This window comes from Trichosurus vulpecula, chromosome 1 (assembly GCF_011100635.1).
Source record: "Trichosurus vulpecula isolate mTriVul1 chromosome 1, mTriVul1.pri, whole genome shotgun sequence".
NCBI classification, from domain to species: Eukaryota; Metazoa; Chordata; class Mammalia; order Diprotodontia; family Phalangeridae; genus Trichosurus; species Trichosurus vulpecula.
This window is the reverse complement of record NC_050573.1, coordinates 351,734,783-351,756,948: the sequence shown is the minus strand read 5'-3', so window position 1 is coordinate 351,756,948 and position 22,166 is coordinate 351,734,783. Positions and strand designations below refer to the sequence as shown.

Sequence of the window (22,166 nt, the reverse complement as noted above, 5' to 3'; positions counted from 1 at the left end):
CCTCCAGGAGTGAGAACCTTAAGCAAATAGCTCTGTCTTCCCCTTTTATGCACTCTTTAGCCATCATCAAACATAATCTTACTATTGGCCCTGGTCTTAGCACCTCCCTTCACTGGCCCCACCTGGAGCCCCACCTTAGGCTTAGCACCTAATGGATAGGGGTTTGGCCCTGGGGATTAGCACCTAATAAGACTCAATCAACAACACTAAATTAATCAAAGGAAACAAAGGCCAAACTCTTCAAGGGCACCTGGTTGAATAAGTGCTAAGAGCCCATCTTGATCCCCAATACACCCTATTTGGTGTTTTCTTGGCAAAGATACTGGAGTGGTTTGCCATTTCCTTCTCCAGCTTATTTTACAGATGAGGAAACTGAGGAAAACAGGATTAAGTAATTTACCCAGGGACACACAGCTAGTTAGTGTCTGAGGCCAGATTTGAACAGAGATCTTTCTGACTCTAGGCCTGGAGCCACCTAGCTGGCTCTAGACTAATTGTGTTCTCTCAGTTCTAGGGGTCCCCTGAACTCCAGTAACATGTAACTGTTAGTCAGACTAGCTTTTTCAAAGAAATATTTATTTCAAAACTATAGTAACAATAAACATGCCAACATCTCCCCAACACATAGAAGGTACAACCCCAGTGTCTAGAGAGGAGAAGGGAATTAGGTTATAGCTTAACTCAGTTTCTATATAGTACAATCTCATCAAGTTCAAGTCCAAAATGCTCTTGGGCTCAAGTTCTAGCTTTTCAGAGCTTTACTGCTGGGCTGGCAGCAACATCCATCCTAGATTCCTGCTTCCCAGATCACCATGGCTCAAGTCCAGGTCTAGAGACTCCACCACCTGCACCTAGAAATTAAAAGGAAAAATGAAACAGACCAAAGCTCCAAGCTCATTTCTTGGGGCCACAAGACCTTGAGGGCCCAGGAGGGAAAAGCAGTTCTTCTCCTCACTAAGCTCCATTCATGGTGTCCATGCTTCAAGTTAGCAAGAAGGACCTCCTTCCCCCCTGCACCCTGGCAAAGAGAGAATGAGACTGTTACAGTCTGGCACACTTAAAGTGCCACCTGTTCCAGCTACACAGACTAATGGAAAGTCTATTCCTATCTCCATGGTAGATGAATGCAGAATGTCTTCTCCCAGAAGCTGGTCCCTGGTGTCTCTCATGTAAGCACCTCCATATTAGGTGATCTAGACATGCACAAAGCAAAGCCCCACTACATATTCATATAACTATACTACATATGTGTATGTTTGTGTATAGCATGTCTATACAGTTACACACAGGCATATATATGTATACATACAATGCTGGACTTGGATTCAGGTTTTATTAAAGCTTAAAATTACACTAAGACTTTGGGACTGTATGTGCATATACACATATGTATGAGTATATATATACATATATATGTACATGTGTATATATACACATTTGTGGACTTGCACATTCATAAGCACACATGTATATGTGTATATGCATGTATATATGTGTATGTATATATAAAATTGATTAAACAAACATAAAAAATATCTAAAGAAACATATAAATAGTCCACAACGAATCAAAATAATTCTTTCTCTTCAGTGAGTCCTTTTCTTTTGTTCCTAAAGTCTTTCTGACTCAGTGTTATCTATTTGCTTGGATTCTCTACAAGTGAATTCTACTCTCTCATAGGGTCCTACACAGGTCCAATTTCTTCGGCTCTTAATCCTGCTGCCTGCCCTTCCTCCCCCTACCCTCAAGCTAGTAAGTGCTGTACTAAGATTTGGACTCCTCAAAGAAGGGTAATACTTTAGAGCTTGTGGGCAAGTAAATCTCTTCCTATTGAGCCCTATGTGCCTAAAAGGCACACTGCTTAGGAAATCCTCTTTTTCATGAAAAGAAGGCCAACCCTTACACTCTTGAATGAAGGATTGCAGAGCAATCCCTAAGGCTAGTGCTGACTAAGAAGTCTCTTCTCTAGCTAGAAGGCTAGATTCTGGCATCATAATATCTAAAAAATCTCTTCTCTACCTAGAAGGCTGAATTCTAGAGATCTCCAACTTAGAGTTCTAGAGGGAACCCTCTGGAGTTTCCATAGAAAGGACTTTACATTATGCACACAGGTTGCCCCTATAAGGCAGGCAAACAAGGGCTTATGAAAGAAATCTTGACCTTCCAGCCTTGCTTCACTTGCTGCCATCTCTTGGGCCAGGAAAATCAACTCTAAGGTCTCTGATTTCTGACTTGTGGCTAGAAAGGGAAGAAGAAAGGCAAAAAGGTGGTCAGGGACTCTGCTCTCTGGCTACATTGGGGAACACATACAAGTTCCTTGGCTTGTGCTCTAAAGCATCAGCTAGTGACTTCCTGAGTTCCAGATCTGTCAGGAGGGGCAGATAGAAAGGCACAAAGAAAACTTGGGTACTCAATGAAGATCCAAGGAGGTATGTATGGCTTCTATAATGAGACTGGGTACTCCAGACTTCCAAGCCAATCAATCATTTTTGGAGGTAGCCGAGGTCACTGAGACTTAATGCAAAGCTGCCTGTTTGTCCTTTTAGCAAGGTACTGGCAAATATGCTCACAGGCTCCATGAGGAGGTGCTTTCAAAGGTCCCAAAGGTTCACCGTACTGTAAGCCCAAGGATCTGAGTAAAGAACTCCTCCATAGCCCTGCCTTACAATATATTCAGCATATATGTAAAAATCTTGCTTTCAGAATGCTGACAATGATATTTGTTTGTTTTGTTTTTACTGAACCTATGGTTTGATGGGAACATAGAATTCCCAGAGAGGAAACTCTACCCACACACGTTGACAACTTCTCTGTAACTGACAGTTGCCTAGGGTACCAAGAGGGTGAATGACTTGCCCAGAGTCAGGCTTTCAAACCTATACCTCCATCTTTGACCTCTCTACCGAGTTTATTTTACATCTCTACTTACTAACCAATAATACAAAATTTATAACACTATGACATAAAACACTTTGTAACTTATACTTCATAACATTTATTAGCCAATATGTGTTAAAGGCAGGGCTTAAAGTTAGGTCTTCATGACTCCAAGACCACATCCCTATCTACTAAACCAAGCTGTCTCTCAATTGTTACTCTCCAGAATATAAAGCATTTATTACACACTCAGGACATGCAAGGCACTATGCAATAAGTTTGATCATCCTTTCCTCAAAAAAGACAACTGAGTTCATTTCAGGCTAAGAAATTTCCCCAAATCATAAGAAAATATGATTTGAATCACCGAATCAATGTTGCAGATAAACTTGGGGTCATCTAAATGAGGCAGCATAATGTTGGGAAAGGAACAATGAATCTGGTATTTGAACTATGGCTTTACCATGAATGCCTTTGTGACATTGACTAAGTCATACGTAGGCCTCTCTTGATAAAATTTGTCATAGTATCACAATACCATCTCTGAAAAGTACCATATAGGGGAGTTCTGATGGAAGTTCACAGAAATATAAGAGCAACCAGCTGACATATTTAACTAAAAAGTTTAAAGAATTGATTCTTAGGCACTGAACAGGCTGATGGTTTTGGCAGTCCCCTTTCTTAAGTGAAGACAATAGGCAGGGACCGTCTGAACATATTAAAAAGCCTAATCAGGACGAGTATTTGGGTCAGTGCTGAGGTAATTGATGAGTCCAGTGATTCTTAGTCATCTTGACTGGCATTGACCAGATGCAGTTAAAATATTTAAATTACAAAGCAAGGAAAGAACAACAAACCACAGTTTCTGCAGTTTCTTTTTCCCTTGTTGTTTCTGAGCAATTGGCTGCTCTATTCAATTCGCACAACTGTGAAACTACCAAAATTTCTTAGACCTGCCTCCCCCAGTGTATTTGCTGATGCATCTTCACAAATATTATATTTAATATTCACAAATATATGTTTAGCTATTAACACCTTATGAGACAGCATCCCTTACCCAAGTGTTGCTTCCTTTCCTTTAAAAAAAAAAAGGGCAGGTACCCTTAGTAACTCTGACTTTAGGGTCGAGAAGATCAGTGTTCAAATCTGAACTCAGACACTTATTGGGCACTGGAATCCAGGACAAATCATTCAACCTCTCTCTGCCTTATTTTCCTTATCTGTAACATGGGGATAATAATAGCATCTATCTCACAGCACTGTGGTGAGGATCAAATGAGATTTCATATATAATATATATAAAATACATATATGTGTGTATGTATTATATGTGTATGTATGTATATATACATACATATACATACACACACGTGTGTGTATGTGTGTGTGTGTGTGTGTGTGTGTGTGTAAACTTTGGAAACCTTAAAGCATTATTATTGCTTTTAAGTCCATGATCAGAGATAGTATTTAACCCTTTACTATCTTTCCTCCATTGTTTGGATCTGCCCTCAGCAGATTTAGTTTATATCAGTTGGGTTAAAGCAAGAGAAAACTTTGTAGTGTCTACTGGTAGTTACTTCCATTTTGAGCCTTGAAGTCAACTTGAATCATCTGCCCTTTCTCCTTTTGTTGCTCCTGCTGTTCTGTGCTGAATCTGGAATAGGCTCTGCTCCTGACATCGCAACATTAAGGTTAGATAGAATGAACTCGAAAATTTCTCAGACTCAGCATCAGCAGCAATGGGTAGGATGCTACTCTCCCATTTCTGCTTCACTTTTCTTTTACCATTAAATTCCTCTTGTCCAAAAGCAGTGGACTTGGAGTCAGGTAGACATGTGTTTGAATTCCTCCTCAGATGATTATTAGCTGTGGGACACTAGACAAGCCACTTAGCCATTCTCAGTCTGTTTCCTCATCTGTGAAATGAACATCATGAAATATATGTCATGTGCTTGGTAAACCTAAATCTCTACATGTTAATAAGTATCGTTATAAAATAATTTGTTAGCATTTTAGAAATCATTATTGTTGTCCCTGATAAAAACACAACTAAACATTATTTGAATTTATCTTCCACTAACCATAGCCATATAAGAGAAAATGAGAGATTTGTTTGTCTGTTTGTTTTTTATCTAGAATAATCAGTTTCCTCATTGTGATCATTTGACTCCTTCCATTAATTTCACTCATTCCTAAAAAAGGGTTTAGTATTAAATGATGCTGTAGAACAGCTTTGAATGGCTCAATAATGAGATTTTATAGCAAATGGTGCTTGGCTACTCTTCATTCCACCTGATTGAATGTTAATTACAAGTCCAGTTGTGTTGTTAGAAAATAACTTGATTATTTAAATACTTTAGTAATACTAACATCTACACAAGGCAGATAGTGATTGGGTAAGAAAAACATTCTATATCTTACCAGTTTTACAAGGAAGGAATATGCAAAGTAGAGGAGTGGGCTTCCTGGTTTATTAGCATTAATGATCTTACTTTCTTCTTAGATGAGTTGGGTGAGGATCCTCACCAGGAATTTTGCCCTCCCAAGTTATTTCATCCAGTAATTAAGTTTATCTTGTAACATTAAATCACAAGCTAGGTAGTATACCTAGACGTATACACTTGAGAGACCTTGGCTGGAGTCTCACCCCTGTCACTTACCCTATCACTGTTATAAAGTATAAGAACCAACAATACCAGCACACAGCAGGGCTGCTAGCACAGGTTCTTTGATCTGCTTTTCTAAGGAAAGCAACTTTAAGGGGTTTATAATCTCACTTTAATTAAACATACATATATCATTCAGTTAGTTCAGGGTAAAAAGTCAGCACCCTGAACTTCAGGGCAAATACAGACAGAAACTAGAAACATACATTATGTAAACAGAACAAATAACACACAGAGATCAACAGGCTTTTATCTGTCTGACCAAAGAATTACATAGTTACCAGAGAGAGAGGCACCAACATCTGGGTTTTCAAAGCTGAGGGGCTCCAGCGGCTACCCAGAGTCTCGTCTGGTCAAATCACAAGACACTCTTCCAGTGAGTGAGAGCCCCAAACAAAAACACCAACCTCAGAATTTATAAACACTTCTTCAGGGTCAGAGGGCATCACAACCATGGGACTCAAACCTATGTTTCTTAAGCAGTGATTCAATCAAAGAAACAAAAGACAGCAAAAAGTCCACTTTGCTTGCCATTACATTTGAAAGGCAAGACTCATCAAAGATACTTGACTACCCTAGCATTCTAAAAGAGAAAACAAAAAAGTCGCACACTAATTACCATAACATGGAGTGATATTGGCATTTAAGCAATGTAGAATTCTCATATATAAATTGGGAGTTGGACTACATATATCTGAAGTCTCTTATGGCTCAGGTATATTTGGATTCTCTTCTAATTGCTTTGTTGTTATATGGTATTATGGTCTTGCTGTGCCTATTTTACATTATAAGCAGCTAGTGGGAAGAAACTATGGTGAATATTGCTTGATTCAGAGGGTAAAGATATGAATGAGGAATGCTTATACTTTGTAACTTTATATGTATGTGTGTGTGTGTGTGTGTGTGTGTGTACAATATGTATGTATGTAATATATATTATACACACATATGCATACACATATACACACAAAACACTTATACTTTAAGGCTTTTGGAACATCCAGTACAGCACATATAGTCCCCTGAATAGTTTATATCCTGCCCCTTAAAATATTAATTTAATATGGGTGATCCCAAAGTCAGATGTTAATACCATTTCTCAGCACAGCCAAATTGAACACGGTGCTCTTGACCCCAAGTTCAGGCTTCTGTTGTATTTAACAAGAGCTGTGCCTCAGCTTCCTTATTTGTCAAATAGGAACAGCAAAGCTGACCTTTAATCAAATAACAATTAATGGAATATTTGTCCTTATGAGATCATGAAGAAGCATGACTTAGTAATTAAGTTTTATACTTGAAATCAGGAAGACTTGGGTTCACATCTTATTTTTAACATAAATTATCATATTTCCCCATACAGAAGACCACCTTAATTTGGGGGCTTAAAATTTGAAAAAAAATGTATTATATAAAGTTATTGAACTCAAGTTTTATTCATACAGTAATACGATGAAACTCAAGGACCTTCTGCTCATAGCTTTCAGGCATCTTTTGGGCAAGTCTGGTGCATGTACACATACTTAGTCCATTCTGTTTCATGAACCTGAAGCACCAATCGTGTCCTCCTTTGAAATCAGTAACTTCTTTCTCATCAGCAATTCTTCTTGCCTCATGCTGAACTATCTTTGTGGACACAGGAATTCCAATTGCCCTTTGCTCTTCAATCCATATCATCAATTCCCTCTCTAAATTAGGCCACTTTGCTAATTTGCCTCTCATGGCCTTCTTCTGCCGTGGAGTTTTCAGTAGGGCTTCTTCTTCCAGTAGCCAGTCTTGGATTGTTTTCTCAGTTGGAGGAGGACGAAACTTACGTTCAGCAGCACGATTTCCATTCACTTTTGCAAACAGGATCACTTTTAACTTGAATTCAGCACTGTACAAAAATCTTTTCTGAGCCATCTCTGGGCAGAATGTGGCAAAACGAGGGCAGCTAGGTGGTGCAGTAGGTAGAGCACCAGCCCTGGAGTCAGGAGGAGCTGAGTTCAAATCTAGCTTCAGACATTTGACACATGTACTAGCTATGTGACCTTAGGCAAGTCACTTAACCCCAATTGCCCTACCCGCCCCCCAAAAATGTGGCAAAACATAACCTAATATACTGGTAACAAATGGTAACAATATACTAGAAACAATGAGCACGAAAACAACAAGCGCGAAAAAGTGGAAAATGCAAGTAAAAAAATCTACAACCACTGTATAAGACACACCCAGGTTTTAGACCCCAAATTTTTCACAAAAGGGTACATCTCATACATGGGGACACATGGTACCTTGCCAATGGCCAATGAAAGGCACAGAGAAGGGAGATGGAATGTTCTGTGCAGGGAAGAGAGAGAAGGCTGGCCTGAATGGATCACAGACTATGGGAGGGGGAGTACTGTACAATGAACCAGATTTATTAAAGGCATTGAGATGTCAAGATGAGCTGAGGAGAAGGTAGGAGTTAAACAGTGCTCTTCTGACTCTTGCACCTATTTGACTTATTTGTGTCTCAAGTGTGTTTTCCTTCCCTCTGTGGGCTTTTTCAAGGTCCAGTCTTCTATCCCTCATTCTGATTTTTCTAATTTCTCTCCCTCAGGGATTTCTTCTCTTTGTAGCTGGCTCTCAAACCTGTATTTCCCTCTCTGGCCTCTCTACGGAGTTCATTTTACATCTCTACCTACCAATCAATAATACAAAATTTATGCATTAAGCTGGCCAAAGGTTAACTCCAGAGCCATGAACTTCCCTATAGAAGAAACTTGGGTAGAACAATACTAATATTGAAGTCTTCTAAAATATTTGTATACCTTCCAGAATCATCAGGAATATAATCTCAGAAGACTATGATAGTAGTTCCATATCTGATGAATTAATGTAAATATTAATAGGTAATTATATATGCATTAAGGTGAAAAAGTGCTTCTCAGGAAGCATATCAAGATTTGTTATATATATATACATATATATATATATACACTCATACGTATGTACATGTGTTTGATTTATATACATATATGTATATGTGAGAGAGAGAGAGAGAGAGAGAGAGAGAGAGAGAAACCCTAGTTTATGGAACAAATAACCCAGGGACTTGACCCAGTGATATTGACTTTAAATATAGGGTGTTCCTATAGTCTGGATGTATAGGCAAAAATGCATATTTTCAAGAAATGAAATGGATGAAATTTTCAACAACATTTTATTTAATTGGAATATTAACAAATAACATCTTCAATACGATTTCCAACATTTGTGATGCAAAGGTTGATGTGCTTTCCAAGATTCATGTGAACTCAATGCAATAACTCCACATTGCCATCAATTTTAGCACATGCACTCTTTATGCGTTCAATCAAGTGTGCTGCATCTGTGATTTTCACTAAGTACACCTTCTCCTTTAGCATACCCCAGAAAAAGAAGTCAAGGGGGCTAAGGTTAAGGTCTGTTAATATTCCAGATAATTCAAAATACGCATTTTTGCCTTTGTGTACAGACTTTAGGGACACCCTGTACAATAGCAACCTGCTCGTGCTACTTTCAAATTTATTTTGTAGGTAGATAGGTAGGAAGGAAGGAAGGAAGAAAGGAAGAAAAGAAAGATTCACTTTGATGACTTCTCACTTCTGTCTAAGTAGTGTGGCTCAAGCCTGCTAGAACCTGAGAACTTAAATACATGAAACCCTATTTCACCCTGCAATGGAGGACCATCATAGATTTAGTGATAAACAAGAGGGACCTTCTATGTCACTGAGTCCCACTTCCTCATTTTATAGATGAGAAAACTGAAGGCCAGAAAAAGGTAAGTGACTTATGCAGAGTATTACAGCTAATATCTAATATAAGATTCAAAGCTGGGTTTTCCATATTCCAAGTACAACCTAGACTTTATTCACTACAGTATAGTTCATCTTCATCCATCAATAAGCATTTACTAAGTGCCTGGATCACTCTCTTTGTTAGGCACCTGGACGCACACGTATAAGCAGAAACAGTCCCTGCCCTCAAGAACTAATGTGCTAGTGGGGGACATAATATATATAGAAAAAAGTGTACACACATTCACAAAATGAGATAGTATATTAAAGCACTTTGCAAGCCTTAAAAAAAACCCACTAAACATTAGCTATTATCATGGTCAGGCATGTTAATATAAAACTTTAGGATTTAGAAAGCACTTCACTCACAACAACCTGAGTGATAGATAAGACAAATATCTACAATTTACAATGAGGAATTTGAAGCTCCAAGAGGTTTCAACTTGACCAAAGTCACAAAGATGCCAGACCAGGAACTGAAACTAAAGTCTTTTAGCTCCATATCTAATGTTCTTCATTACTACACCATTGTCTCGAAGGAATCATTGTTAGAGAGATTAAAAACAACATGGTTTTGAATTCGTATTAGTCTTCTGGATAAATTGCATTATAGTTTTGTAAGATTTACATATACGGTTTTAATAGGATTTGCAGCTGATCAGCTCTCAAATTTATGTGGCTAAAAAGGCTGGATTTTTCAATAGATCACTGTAAATTTTTATAATAACAACTGCTGACTTGATATAGCATTTTAAGGTTTGTGAAGCACTTTACACATAATTTCATTTGAACCTCATGACATGCTGACAATATGACATTTATTAAGCACCTACTAAGTGCCAGGCATTGTGCTAAGTACTTTACAAATATATCAAGTGATGCTCACAGCAACCCTGGGAGGTAGGTGCTATTATTTTCCCCATTTTGCGGTTAAGGAAACTGAGGCTGACAGCAGAGAAATGACTTGCCCAGGGTCATACAGCTTGTAAGAGTCTGAGGCTAAATCTGAATTCACGTCTTCCTGATTCAGATCCAGCCCTCTATCTAAGCAAGGGCTGTCCAAAATGCAGCCCGCCTACAATCATAGAAATTTATATAAATGCTTTAGTAAAGGAAGCCACACTACCTCAGAGCTCTCACTAAAAGGCAAATCAAAATGTATTGTCTATTGTTTCAATAAAAACCTAAGGTTGGACAGCCCTGATCTAAGCCATCAGCTATCTTTTATGTCTTCATGTATGCCCTTGGTACCTCTGCATGTGAGGAAAAAGGCTGACCTTGTGGCTCTCCCAAGATTTTTAACCAGAAGTACTACATTCTCAACATCTATCCATTTCTGTATGAAGGTCTCTGCCACCCCCAGAAGACTAAATACCAGGTTATACAGAAAAAGGCTGAAAGCTAAGAACATTAGCCTGAGGAAGAGAAAGCTTAGGAGGACCATATATGGGCAGCTGTCTTCAAATACCTGAAAGGCCATCATCAGGGAAAAGGGATTTAATTAGTTCTACTTGGCCCCAGAAAGCAGAACCAGGAGTAACTGATGAGAGTTGTCAAGGAAGTGGATGCCTGGGATAGGGAGAAGACAAAGTCATCAAAGCAGAGTCTCAGCTGCAACCTGCCTCATGTAAAGGGTAGGAAAAAGGCAAACAGCCAGGATGTTCTTTCCCCAGCTTGCTATTTTGTTCACCAGTATAAGGTTTATAGCCCAAAGTTTTACAGTAAATAGCAATATGCATGGTGACTTTTCTTTAGTGTGGAGGAGAGGTCACAGGCAGAACAAAGGGACAAGGCTTCAGTCCTAGCCTCTTTATCTAGAGATAGTGTAACATAGAGAAGCAGTTTTCAGAGTGTGGTCCAGAAATCCTTGGGAGTCCCCAAGGCTCTTTAAGGGGTGCGGGAGGTCTGTGAAGTCTAAATTATTTTCATAATAATACTAAAGTGTATTATTCTAAAATACTAAGTTTTGCTAGATATAACCTCTATAAACAAAATCTCTTGGAGAGAGGTGTCCTCAATAATTTTTAAGAGTATAAAGGAGTTCTGAGACCAAAAGGTTTGTTCTCAGAAGGTCTCATCTTACAAGATGATATGCCATTCTGTTCTTGGAGCCAAGAAGAACTACTTTCACATGCTGACTCCAACATTTATTGGTTGTGTAATCCCTGGGCATGTCCCTTAGCTTCTCTGAGACTCAATTTCCTCCAAGTAAAATGAAGATAATAGCACTTTATTCACAAGATTGCTGTGAGCATCAAACAGGACAATTCATATTATAAAGCACTTTGTAGCTCTTAAGGCACAATATAAAGGTGAGCTATAATTAGCTAAAGATAATAATATTCCCTCCTCCCCTCTAACTCCTAGAATCTTTATTACCTTCAAAACTCAGTTCCAAAAGCCTTTTCTGATCCCTCCAGTTGCTGTCCCTTCCAAATTTACCTAATATTTTTGTCTCTATTTTATATGTAATGCATGTAATACATATTTGATTTTATACATTAATAGAATGCCTATTCCTAAGGATTATTATTTTTGTCCTTATTTTTACTTGATTCTTTACAGATTAGAGTGTTTGTGTGCGTGCGTGTGTGTGTGTGTGTGTGTGTGTGTGTGTGTGTGAGAGAGAGAGAGAGAGAGAGAGAGAGAGAGAGAGAGAGAGACAGAGAGAGAGAGAGAGAGAGAGAGAGAGAGAGGGAGTGGCAGGAGTACTCCTATTGGTGGTGGGGGACTTTAATCTCCCTAAATGTACATGCTGCCCTAGAAACAAGGGCACCTCAAAGAGTGCCAGAGCTCAGCATCCTTTAAGGGTGTAATGGTTTTCCTTTTATTTTTTACAAGATGATGTTGTTTTCATTTAAGTTAATAGAAGAGAGACACCCTCAATGTTCTGCTGAGAAAACACCCCCCAGATGAAGGATTTAAACTGAGACAGGGGACTAATAAGGCAGATTTTAAGAACACTGAGGTCACTTTCTGTAAGCATATGTCTCACATGATTTCATTTTCCCCATCCTTCAGACTGTAAATACAAGGATGATAGATCTTGCTAATCCTTTTAAAGATAAGATCTGATGACAGGCTACCTAGACAGGCAAGCCCATTAAAAATGGTATCTTGGCCCACAAGAGTGAGAATTGGACATACTCTTGACTTCTCACAGTTCATAAAATTAGCACCCATGGCACCTTATTCCTGTTCAGTTCTTGATATGTAGTAGTGTAGCTTTGCATGATTCAGCAAAGAAATCCTGTCTTTGAAGATTAAAACAATTCAGTGCCTGGATTTATTTAGCTCATTACAAATATCGGCTTCAGTTTCACAAGCCTAACTTTTCAGGCACAGAGAAATGCAGGAATTGTAAAGTTATAAGTCCTGGTGTGCCAGTAGACATGGTTTTTGGTTCCCTCATCAAGGGGCTGGATTCCCAATCCAGGTTTCCTCCTTTCCAAATGTTAGGCCTCTGCTTCTCTGCCAACCAGTTGTCAGTAATGAGCTCTTCGTGCTGAGATGAAAAGGCTCAGGGGCCCACCTTCAGGCAGTGAGGCTGAATGAGGAAGTGTTCCAGCCGACAGCCCGATCTCAGCTTGTCCAGTCAGCGACCAGAACATCTGTCCAAATAGACTGCAGAGGAAAATGTGATTGCCGAGTTCTGGGCAGGTTGTCCACTATTTCCTTCGACATTTAGCACTAGTCTTTGGAGGGCTTGGACATTGGGAATATTAAGACATTGAATGTTTTTTCCAATCAGGCATGTATAAAGATGGCAGTTATATAGGTGGTAGCTTAGAGGCTGTACAAAGTATTTATTTACATGTTTACTTGATGTTGAAGTCTGTCTGCTCTTTGAGGACATGACCCTCACCACTTTCACTGGTTGACAGATTGCCAAGGTGTAGACACTTAATAAATCCCATTTAATACTGATGACTAGTCCTGGGAGATGGATAAAAAGTAAAACCCCAAATTAATAGATAAGGAAATGAACTATAGAGTGAATGGCAACTGGGGTCACAACACCAGAGTGCCCCCTCTTGAATTCTAGGTTCAAGCATAGTTTTGATGACATGTCAAGAATATTTGTTCTAGACAAGATTTATGGCATTGAGTAAAGGCTGGATTGAGTGACATCAGAGGACCCTTCCTGCTCTAAGATTCCACAATTGTGACTTTCTCTGTGTTCCATTACCCTATGCTGCTTCCCGTTCAAATTGTAGCCTATGCAACCTCCTCCTTCTACCATCAGGGCAGAAAGTTTCTGTGCTACCTTTTCATAAATACAGCATTTTGAGCTATGAGGAACCAAAGAAATCATCTAGAACAGAGGTTTCATACATGAGGCCCACAGGCCACATTTGCCCCACAACACTCCTAAGAGTGCCCAAACTAGATATAATCAAGAAATATTTAACAAAATAAATATGCAATAAAACATAGATAATATTAATATGTGGTTTTCTAGGTCAGCAGGAAGCCCACAGAGATCCTTATATATGGTTTAGTAGGTCCTGTTTGAATTTGACACCACCAGTTTAAACCATTTCTCTTCTTTTGAAGATGAGGAAATAGAGGCCTGAGAGGTTAAATGACAAGCCCCAAATCATATGGATTTCAAAGCCAAAATGTGAATTCATGACCTCTCATTCCTAATCATCTGGGTTTTTTTGCTATATCACTAATTTTTTCTGCTTCCTGATTCTGAGCACCCTTGTAGAATCCTGGGAAATCTGTACTGCACAGTCTAACCCACCCACTTTCCTACACAAATAACATGAGGAAGGAAGGAAGGAAGGAAGGAAGGAAGGAAGGAAGGAAGGAAGGAAGGAAGGAAGGAAGGAAGGAAAGAAAAAGAAAACTCACAGTGCCTTAGTGTGATTCCCAAAGTCCACAGAATTGTTAAATAACAACAACAACAGCAAGAGTGACAATGGCTAACATTTATTTAGTGATTTACAAATATATTTCATTTTACCCTCACAACCCTCTTATGGAAGGTACCATTATCCCCATTTTATAGATGAAGACAAAGAGGCAGGCAGAGGTTAAGCAACCTACCCAGGACCACACGGTTAGTGTCTGAGGCCAAGTCTTTGAACCCAAGTTTCCCTGACTCCAGGTCCAATGTTCTGTCCTCCAGGCCACCTAGCTGCCTCAAGATTGACTGCAAGAGTAAAAATCTTTCTGGCTCTTACAAGTTTGGTTCTTGTTGACTGCTGTGCTTCCAAGTCCAATGAGCTCACTTTGGGCTTTCTACCATTAGTTTCCATACCAGTTTCTTTCCTCAGCTGCCACTGGTCATGACTGACTATAAGGCAACTACATGCTATTCTTTTCCCCTACTCTTTCCTCACCACCCCCCACCCTCAGATGACTGCTCAGTGGGTTCTCTTTCCCTAAGAACTCCTTTCCATCACTTCTCAGCCTTTTGGCCAAAATGAAAAGGCACAGGAATCCCCTCTGCCAGGAGTGCCACTCTCTCTCCCTTGGTTTCCTACTCCAAGCCTTTGCCGGCTGAGTTAACCTGGTTGTTTTCTTGACCCCTTGTCAAATCCACTTAGTATTGTTCATCCTGATGATCCATTGTTTTGAGCTATCCAAGGGCAGGGCATCCCTCAGACACTATGACTATTGAGGACATGGGTTACATCTACATTTCCTCTTGAAATAGATTTCTTAAGTTTCACTATAAACAGTAGATTTCCCAGTTGGCATATGTTAAGTGCTTCTTCCCTAATAGCATTACGCAGAATAGAATGGTGTGGGCCATTAAATGCAGGTGTAGTTCCATGCATTTGCACTGACTGTCCTCCAGGCCTGATTGCCTTCCATTTTCCTCTCCCCCTCTTAGAATTCCTAACTTCTCTAGTCAAATGCCACCTCTTTCACTCACCCAGCCAACCCATGATTGTTAGTGCTCTCTTCTCCTCAAATGACCTTGTATTTAATTATCTGCATGTCCTGGTTAGGGCCCCAGGGCAATGTAAACTTCTTGAAGACAGGGACCTGTGTACATGTACCCCCACTACCTAGCATAGTTCATTACCCACAGCAGGTGATTATTGAATTTGAAATTATTTGTTTTATTGAATTGAAATTATTTTAATCCCCAAGACATTATATATGTTGAACATATGGGTCTCCCCTGCATTTTCTTTTAAATTTTCTCTACACAGAAGGTAGATTTCCTAACTGGCAGAGTTTTAAGGATTCATTGTATAATCAGAAGTCATTTTTTAAAAGAAATGATAAGAAACTGAGTCTAGTTCCTCATCTGTATTAGCTCAAGAATCATGCAGATAACCGTTGTCAGATAGTTGAAGGATTAGGTTTATGAGAATGTTTCCCAGGAACAATTTATATTGCAGAGATCACCAAAAATTTCTTAATGTGAAATGGGACTATAAGAGAGACTTACAAACTGCCTAAAAATGGTACAGAGAAAAAAGATACAGTTTTACTTCTGTACGAGCTGCTGTGGCAAACACACATTAGCTAGTGTCCAACTTTATGGTGAGGAGCCACTCTGAATTTGGCAGGTCTGGTGCTCCAAAGACACATAGAATCCATCTCCAGGTATTTACTTGAAGCCTTTACCCCACAGTAGGACCTGCCAGGTCTTTGTATCTGCTGGCATATCTTTGGTAAATCCAAGGGCATCTCCATGCCATGATCCGGGAACAGAAGAGAACTTTACAGGAAGAAAAATAAATGTCAACAATATGAAAATTATGTATATGCTAGAACCTTAGTTTAATCCTCTCCAGGGTCTAAGCTGAAAGAATGTGTTGTTGGGGAAAATAATGCTATAATGAGGTCCTTTTGTAATTCTATTACTAATTAAATCTTTTGGACAGTTTCCAAGATGGACCCTACCTTACTTATACTGAGGTCTATACTACAGTTAATCAAGGTTTCAAGATAATCGTTATTCCTTGCCTTCAATGAGGTATCAAAGACCAAAAAAATCTATAGCATGATGATTTAGAAGTAAAGGTTTAGCTTAATCATGAGCTTATTCATTGTAATTATCCATTACTTTGCAGTAAATTTGGGGGGAAATAGTATAATACAGACCTGATTGATCTTAAATTTTCAAAAGCTAGACAAAATTTTATAACATTGTTTTCCTAAAGTCACAATCACTAAAAAGCAGTAGTTATCACTTTGAGTGAGTATTTGACACCTTTTTAAGCTCAATAAATGAGCAAATCCTCTGTATTGGTTCTTTACAGGATTAACTTTTTGTCTAATGTTTAAGGTGTCATCTAATGTCAACATAATAATGTTGACATTATCCCAGAGTTTGGATTTTAGCCAAAACATAATATGTCTGCTTGTGTGGCAGCTTTATGTCAAGACACTTTACTTAAATCAATTACCCATGTCGGAATTTTGCATCTTGAAAGGAAGTATCCCAAGTCTGGAATCAAAATGCTATTGACATTAAAAAAAGAATTTTTTAAATGGCTTGTAGCTTTCTTGAGAAACAGTTAGTGAATGGTGGCAAATGGGGCATAAAAATGAAACAAATGATGCCAGAAAATACTATCTAACCTGGCAATTGAAGACCATAAAACCTTAGCATTTCTCCAGGCACTCCTGGGAGACAAAAGCATATGTCTCATGGGTAAGTGACTGGGCTGATGGAAAGTACTGACTATGTATGGCTCAATCTTTTAATGTCTGAAATTGGAACCATACCTTTGACTTGACACTTTACCAGCCCTTTATTTTGTTCAGATTGGAAACTAGGAGACTCAGAAAAAAGCAAAACTATACTAGAGCCAACCAACATGACAGTTAGTGTGCTACTGTATACATCTAGTTTTGGGAAATTACTCCTGAAGATCAAGGAGCTACAGAAACATAAGATGGCAAAGGGCAGGCTCTTGTGTTGACTTTGACTGTTTCATGAGCTGAAATCAAGACTTTTCCCCCACAGCTCTGCCCATGACACAGAACAGACACTTCGAGTTTCCAGATACAGTATGAATGAGCTTTGTTCAAGAGAAGGATTTCTTAATGATGTGCAGTCAAGAGGGGAGGGGAGAGACTGGATCAACACAGTTGGAATGGCTTAAGACGGTGGAGACAGAAGGACTTAACGAGATGGTGTGAAAAGGCTTGAAGCAGCCAAGATGTCTGTTTCAACCCCTGTGTGGACACACCAATTATAATTTATAAGGCTTTGGGAAAGGGAGAACAAATATAAGAAAAGAGGAGAACGTAGAAACCACCATAAACGCAAACAGGGATAATGGAGACAGAGAAAGGGGAGGGATTGTCAATGGATGAAAAAGCCAAGCAGCACATGCTAAGGGACTGGCTTTCATAATAAGGATAGATTGATTGAGAATGTCTAATTTTTTTAAAAAATAGATTAGCCCTGTTTGGGCTATAAAGTTGAAACCTTTCCATAGTTGAAATGGGATAGTTCATAAGGAGCTATATTATTTTATTATTCTGGGTGCAAAAGTTGATATGTCAGATTTTCCATAATTTCCCACAAATACAACGATATCTGTTTAGGAAACACACTTAATAGACAATATTTTAGACCTGACACAGACAGAGGTGGGCTAAAGCATGTATAGTTACTTATGTTTCACATCTAGGATAACCACAGAGCCTGTTTTCCTGCATTTTACTTCAGGACTTTAACATAACATAGCTTGGAGGACTTAGAACATAAGTCCTTTTTGACATTTTGTTTGTCTCACTGTTCAGACTAATCTTTCAGATAGACCTCAGCTCCCATTCCATGGGAGATCATTTGATCTACCACAGCATGACTTCTGACAAGTTGTTCCACCTTTGCCTCAATTTCTTAAATTTGAAAATACATTGATACCTTGATAAATCATGATTTCATGAGTATGAGTACTCATATTTCCAATGCAGATCATAACTCAGTCAGACCTTTTTATCCTTAGAATTCTTGCCTATGTCTTTCCAGAAATTCTCCATGGATTAACTACCTAATATGCTGGAAGTCTTGCTCTTTGTCTTTTAATACATCATGAATAACAGTGAAAGTTGCACTGTCCGTCTCTTATCCCACACTCTCTCTTTATGTCCAACCAATCTCCTTTTTTTCGTCCTATGTGTCTTTGATGGTTTCCATAAGTGAATCTTGTGGCCTTCTTTCATGTACCATGTATCTTTTCCTTGTTCTTCAAATTATTTATTATTCTGATCCTTCTGAGGACATGGTAGACCATGATTCAGAGTCACATAGAATAACAAGGAGGATGTTGATGTAAAAAAAAAAAAGATGGGTTTTGGTGACATTAGACTATTTGGGTTCATTGAATGCATAATGGAAATGTGCTCATGAAATAAATTTACTTAGTATATATTTTAGGGCTTACACAGACAAAAATGAACTAAAACAGGGAAAGATGTTTCTCATTCAAATCTAGAATATATATCAAACTTGTCTTTCTTAATTTTGAAAAATACTCTGCCTTATACAAGGTAGTTCTCCATATTGGAGGATAAGAAGAGTTGAGGAAAAGGAAGAGAAGAATTCATGAGGGAAGTAAGTCAGTGGGGCAGAACTTGAAGATGATGATGATGATGATGATGATGACGATGATGATGATGACAGTGGTGGCAATGATAGCAGCTTGCATTTATATAGCACTTTAAGGTTTGCAAAGCACTTTACAAATACCATCTTTAAATTTAGAGGCAGCTGGTGGCACAGTAGGTAGAGACTGGACCTTGAGTGCAGAAGAGCTGGATTCAAATACAGTCTTAAACATTTACTAGCTATGTGACCCTGGGTAAGTCACTTAACCTCTATTTGCCTCAATTTCCTTAATTGTAAAATGAGGATAATAGTAGCACCTATTTCACAGAGTTGTTGTGAGGTTCAAATGAGGTAATATTTGTACAAATGTGCTTAGCATAGTGCTCGGCACATAGTAGGTGCTACATAAATATTGTTCCCTTTCTCCTTTATTTCCTTTTAGCCTAACAACAACCCTGGGAGGCAGATGCTATTATCAACATCATCATTATTATTATTATCAAGTTTTACAGATGAGGAAGCTGACGTAGATAGAGGTTAAGTGATTTACCCAGGGTCACACAGCTAGTGAATGGTTGAAGCTGGATTTGAACTCAGATCATCCTGAACCCAGGTCTAGCACTCAATCTACTGCATCACCTACATGGAAAATATTATTTCTTCAGTGTGAAAAAAAAATATTCTGAGTTTACTTAGTAGTGTTATTGTAGGAAATTACGACTGTTAATGATAAAACTATTTAAAATAGAAATACTAAATATAATTACCTTCCTTCTGGCATGGAAGATGGATAGATATTCACCAATCTTGATGTCTTTTGCTTTGTCTTCTAGTTGGTCAGTGGGGAACTGGAGCACCTGTAGCTTAACCTGTGGCATAGGAGAACAATCTAGGTTGGTTCAGTGCATGCAGCGGATTCACTCTAAATCGGAGTTGGTCTCTGCTACTCTTTGCCCTCAGCCAATCCCTCCCAGCCGACAGATCTGCAATACTCAGAGCTGCCCACCAGCCTGGAGTGCAGGGCCCTGGTCAGAGGTAAGTTATTCAGATTGCAAGCAGGGAGCAGAGAAATGAGGTCGGTGCCTGTTTCCAAACCCTTGCTTTTACGGATGCCATTTAGTCTTCCTCCTGAAAACCCACAGGCCAGCCTAGTATATTTTCCTTTGTCGGCTTTTCCTTCCCATTATTTACTCATTGTTCTTCTTTAGTGCTCAAGAACGTGTGGGAAAGGATGGAAAAAGAGATCTGTGACCTGTAAAAGCACTAACCCGTCTGCTCGGGCTCAGATTCTGCCTGATGCTGTCTGTTTCATAGAAATGAAACCCCAAACTCAAGAAGCCTGTTTGCTTAAACGCTGCCATAAACACAAAAAACTACAATGGCTTGTGTCTGCCTGGTCAGAGGTGGGTATGTCTCAATTCTGATAAATTGCTAGAACGTCATTCCAGTAGCTGCGAAAGAAGGCACTAAACTAGTTGATTCTTCTCAAAGACACTGAGTATCTTTTCAGAAAGGATTGAGGCCGAACGCTGAACATTTATTAAAAAAAACTATCCTGTGTAGAGGACTGATCACAGAGAGCTTAGGTGATGTACATATGGTTGTAGTATCGATGTTCCCATAGGAATCCGGATCCCTTGGCTCCAACTCTAGTATTCTTTTCACTCTAATACATTGCCTCTCATTTAAGAGAAGAATCACATGAATAGTGATGTCCATCAGGAGCATCATCTTCAAAATAAAAAGAAAAGAATATATAAATAAATTACTCTGCCTACTTCCTGATTGAATTCAGTTGAGTATCTCTTTGAGCTGACACAAGTTACATTTAGAGAAGATGCTTACCTGGAGTTTGTACCAGGCCTCAGGCTCTTGGAGCATCTAACTGAGATGCCTTATCTAAAATTGGTATTAGAGGCTATTTTTAAATTTCAGAAATAGAAGATTTTTAAAACATGAAAAATGACTCTACCAGGGACATTCAAGTGCATTCCAAAATAATCAGTAGTTAGGATTATATGCAAAACGGGCTTCTCAATTTGCTTTTAGCATCCATTATTTCATCTAAGGGAAAGATTTAAACACCATCTCTCATTGAAATTAGTTTGTTGTTTATAAGTCCCTTTGACCTGAGTGATGCATAGGGACAATCACAGCAATAGTAGAAGATATAACTGGAATGCAGAGGTATCAAATTCTCTGCCCAAGGCCTGCAAGTACCTGTAAAACTCATGACTGTGGCTTGCACCAGATTAAAATGTAATTGGAAAATTAAATAACAAAATAAATAAAAATACAATACAATATAGGCAATATTAATTTGTGATTTTCTAAATCAATATGCAGTAGCAAGTATCTGTTGCTATTTGAGTTCGATATAAAAGATGTGATTGAAGAATATTTTGTATCTTCCACAACTTCAGTGTAGTTACTTCTAAAGATAGGAAAAGGAAAAATATATAGATTTCTGAAAAGATTAAATTGATTGCATGGCCTCATTCCTGATTGAAATACTACAATCAATATGAGGCACTTACACCCAAAATGTAAAACTCAGGTCTTAGGCACAACCACCATCAAAGAGATAGTTAGAGCTTAATAGTTATACACTCCCACTAATTATCACTGAGATAGGAATAGGGGCTGGACCTGTGATTTCAATTGTATACTAAATTCCCAAATTAACAAATTCATTTTACCAATGCAGGTCATCACCTTTTCTACAATTTATAATCTCTAAGTCTTCTTAGCTAAGAAGCCAGCTCTTTATCCCCTATACCATGTTGCTTCTCCTTGATTACTATAGCTACCATAAAAGTTAGATAGTTGGCTTGGATTGAGTAGAGAAATATGGCCTCAGGAGCTGGACTGGGCCAAAAGAATATAGAAAATCACTCAACTCACTGATAAAAATTTCAGTCACCCAGGCCACCAACATGGATTTGAATATGTCTGCCTTTAGTCTCAATTCTTCAATCCCTGGCTGGAGAAAGACTAGTATAAAGAAGAACCGAGTAATGGTCGTCTAGCGCAGAGTTCCCAAATTTATTTGGCCTATTGCCCTTTTAAAAAAAATTTACTCAGTGTCCCCTGGGAAATCTACTTTCTTTAACCCTTTAATGTTTTTTTGAAATTTCCATCATTTCAAAAATATATAAATTTTTAATGATGCATTTTAATAATTTATTGTAAATTTGTGGGGTTTTTCCTGCATTAAAATTTTGATGACACAATATTGTACCATGTAACCATATAGTATTGCATTGTAACCAAGTCATTACCTGCGCATAT

At 38.6% G+C, this 22,166-nt stretch overlaps 1 protein-coding gene across 1 annotated transcript in view; it reads left to right on the top strand.

The window, feature by feature from the left end:
* The window catches only part of ADAMTS16 (ADAM metallopeptidase with thrombospondin type 1 motif 16), a 261,983-nt gene that overhangs the window by 218,658 nt on the left and 21,159 nt on the right, over positions 1 to 22,166 (top strand). The window contains exons 19-20 of the mRNA XM_036741722.1: positions 19,709 to 19,910; positions 20,084 to 20,278. Of these exons, the coding sequence (XP_036597617.1) occupies positions 19,709 to 19,910; positions 20,084 to 20,278 (397 nt within the window). The remainder of the gene's footprint in view (positions 1 to 19,708; positions 19,911 to 20,083; positions 20,279 to 22,166) is intronic.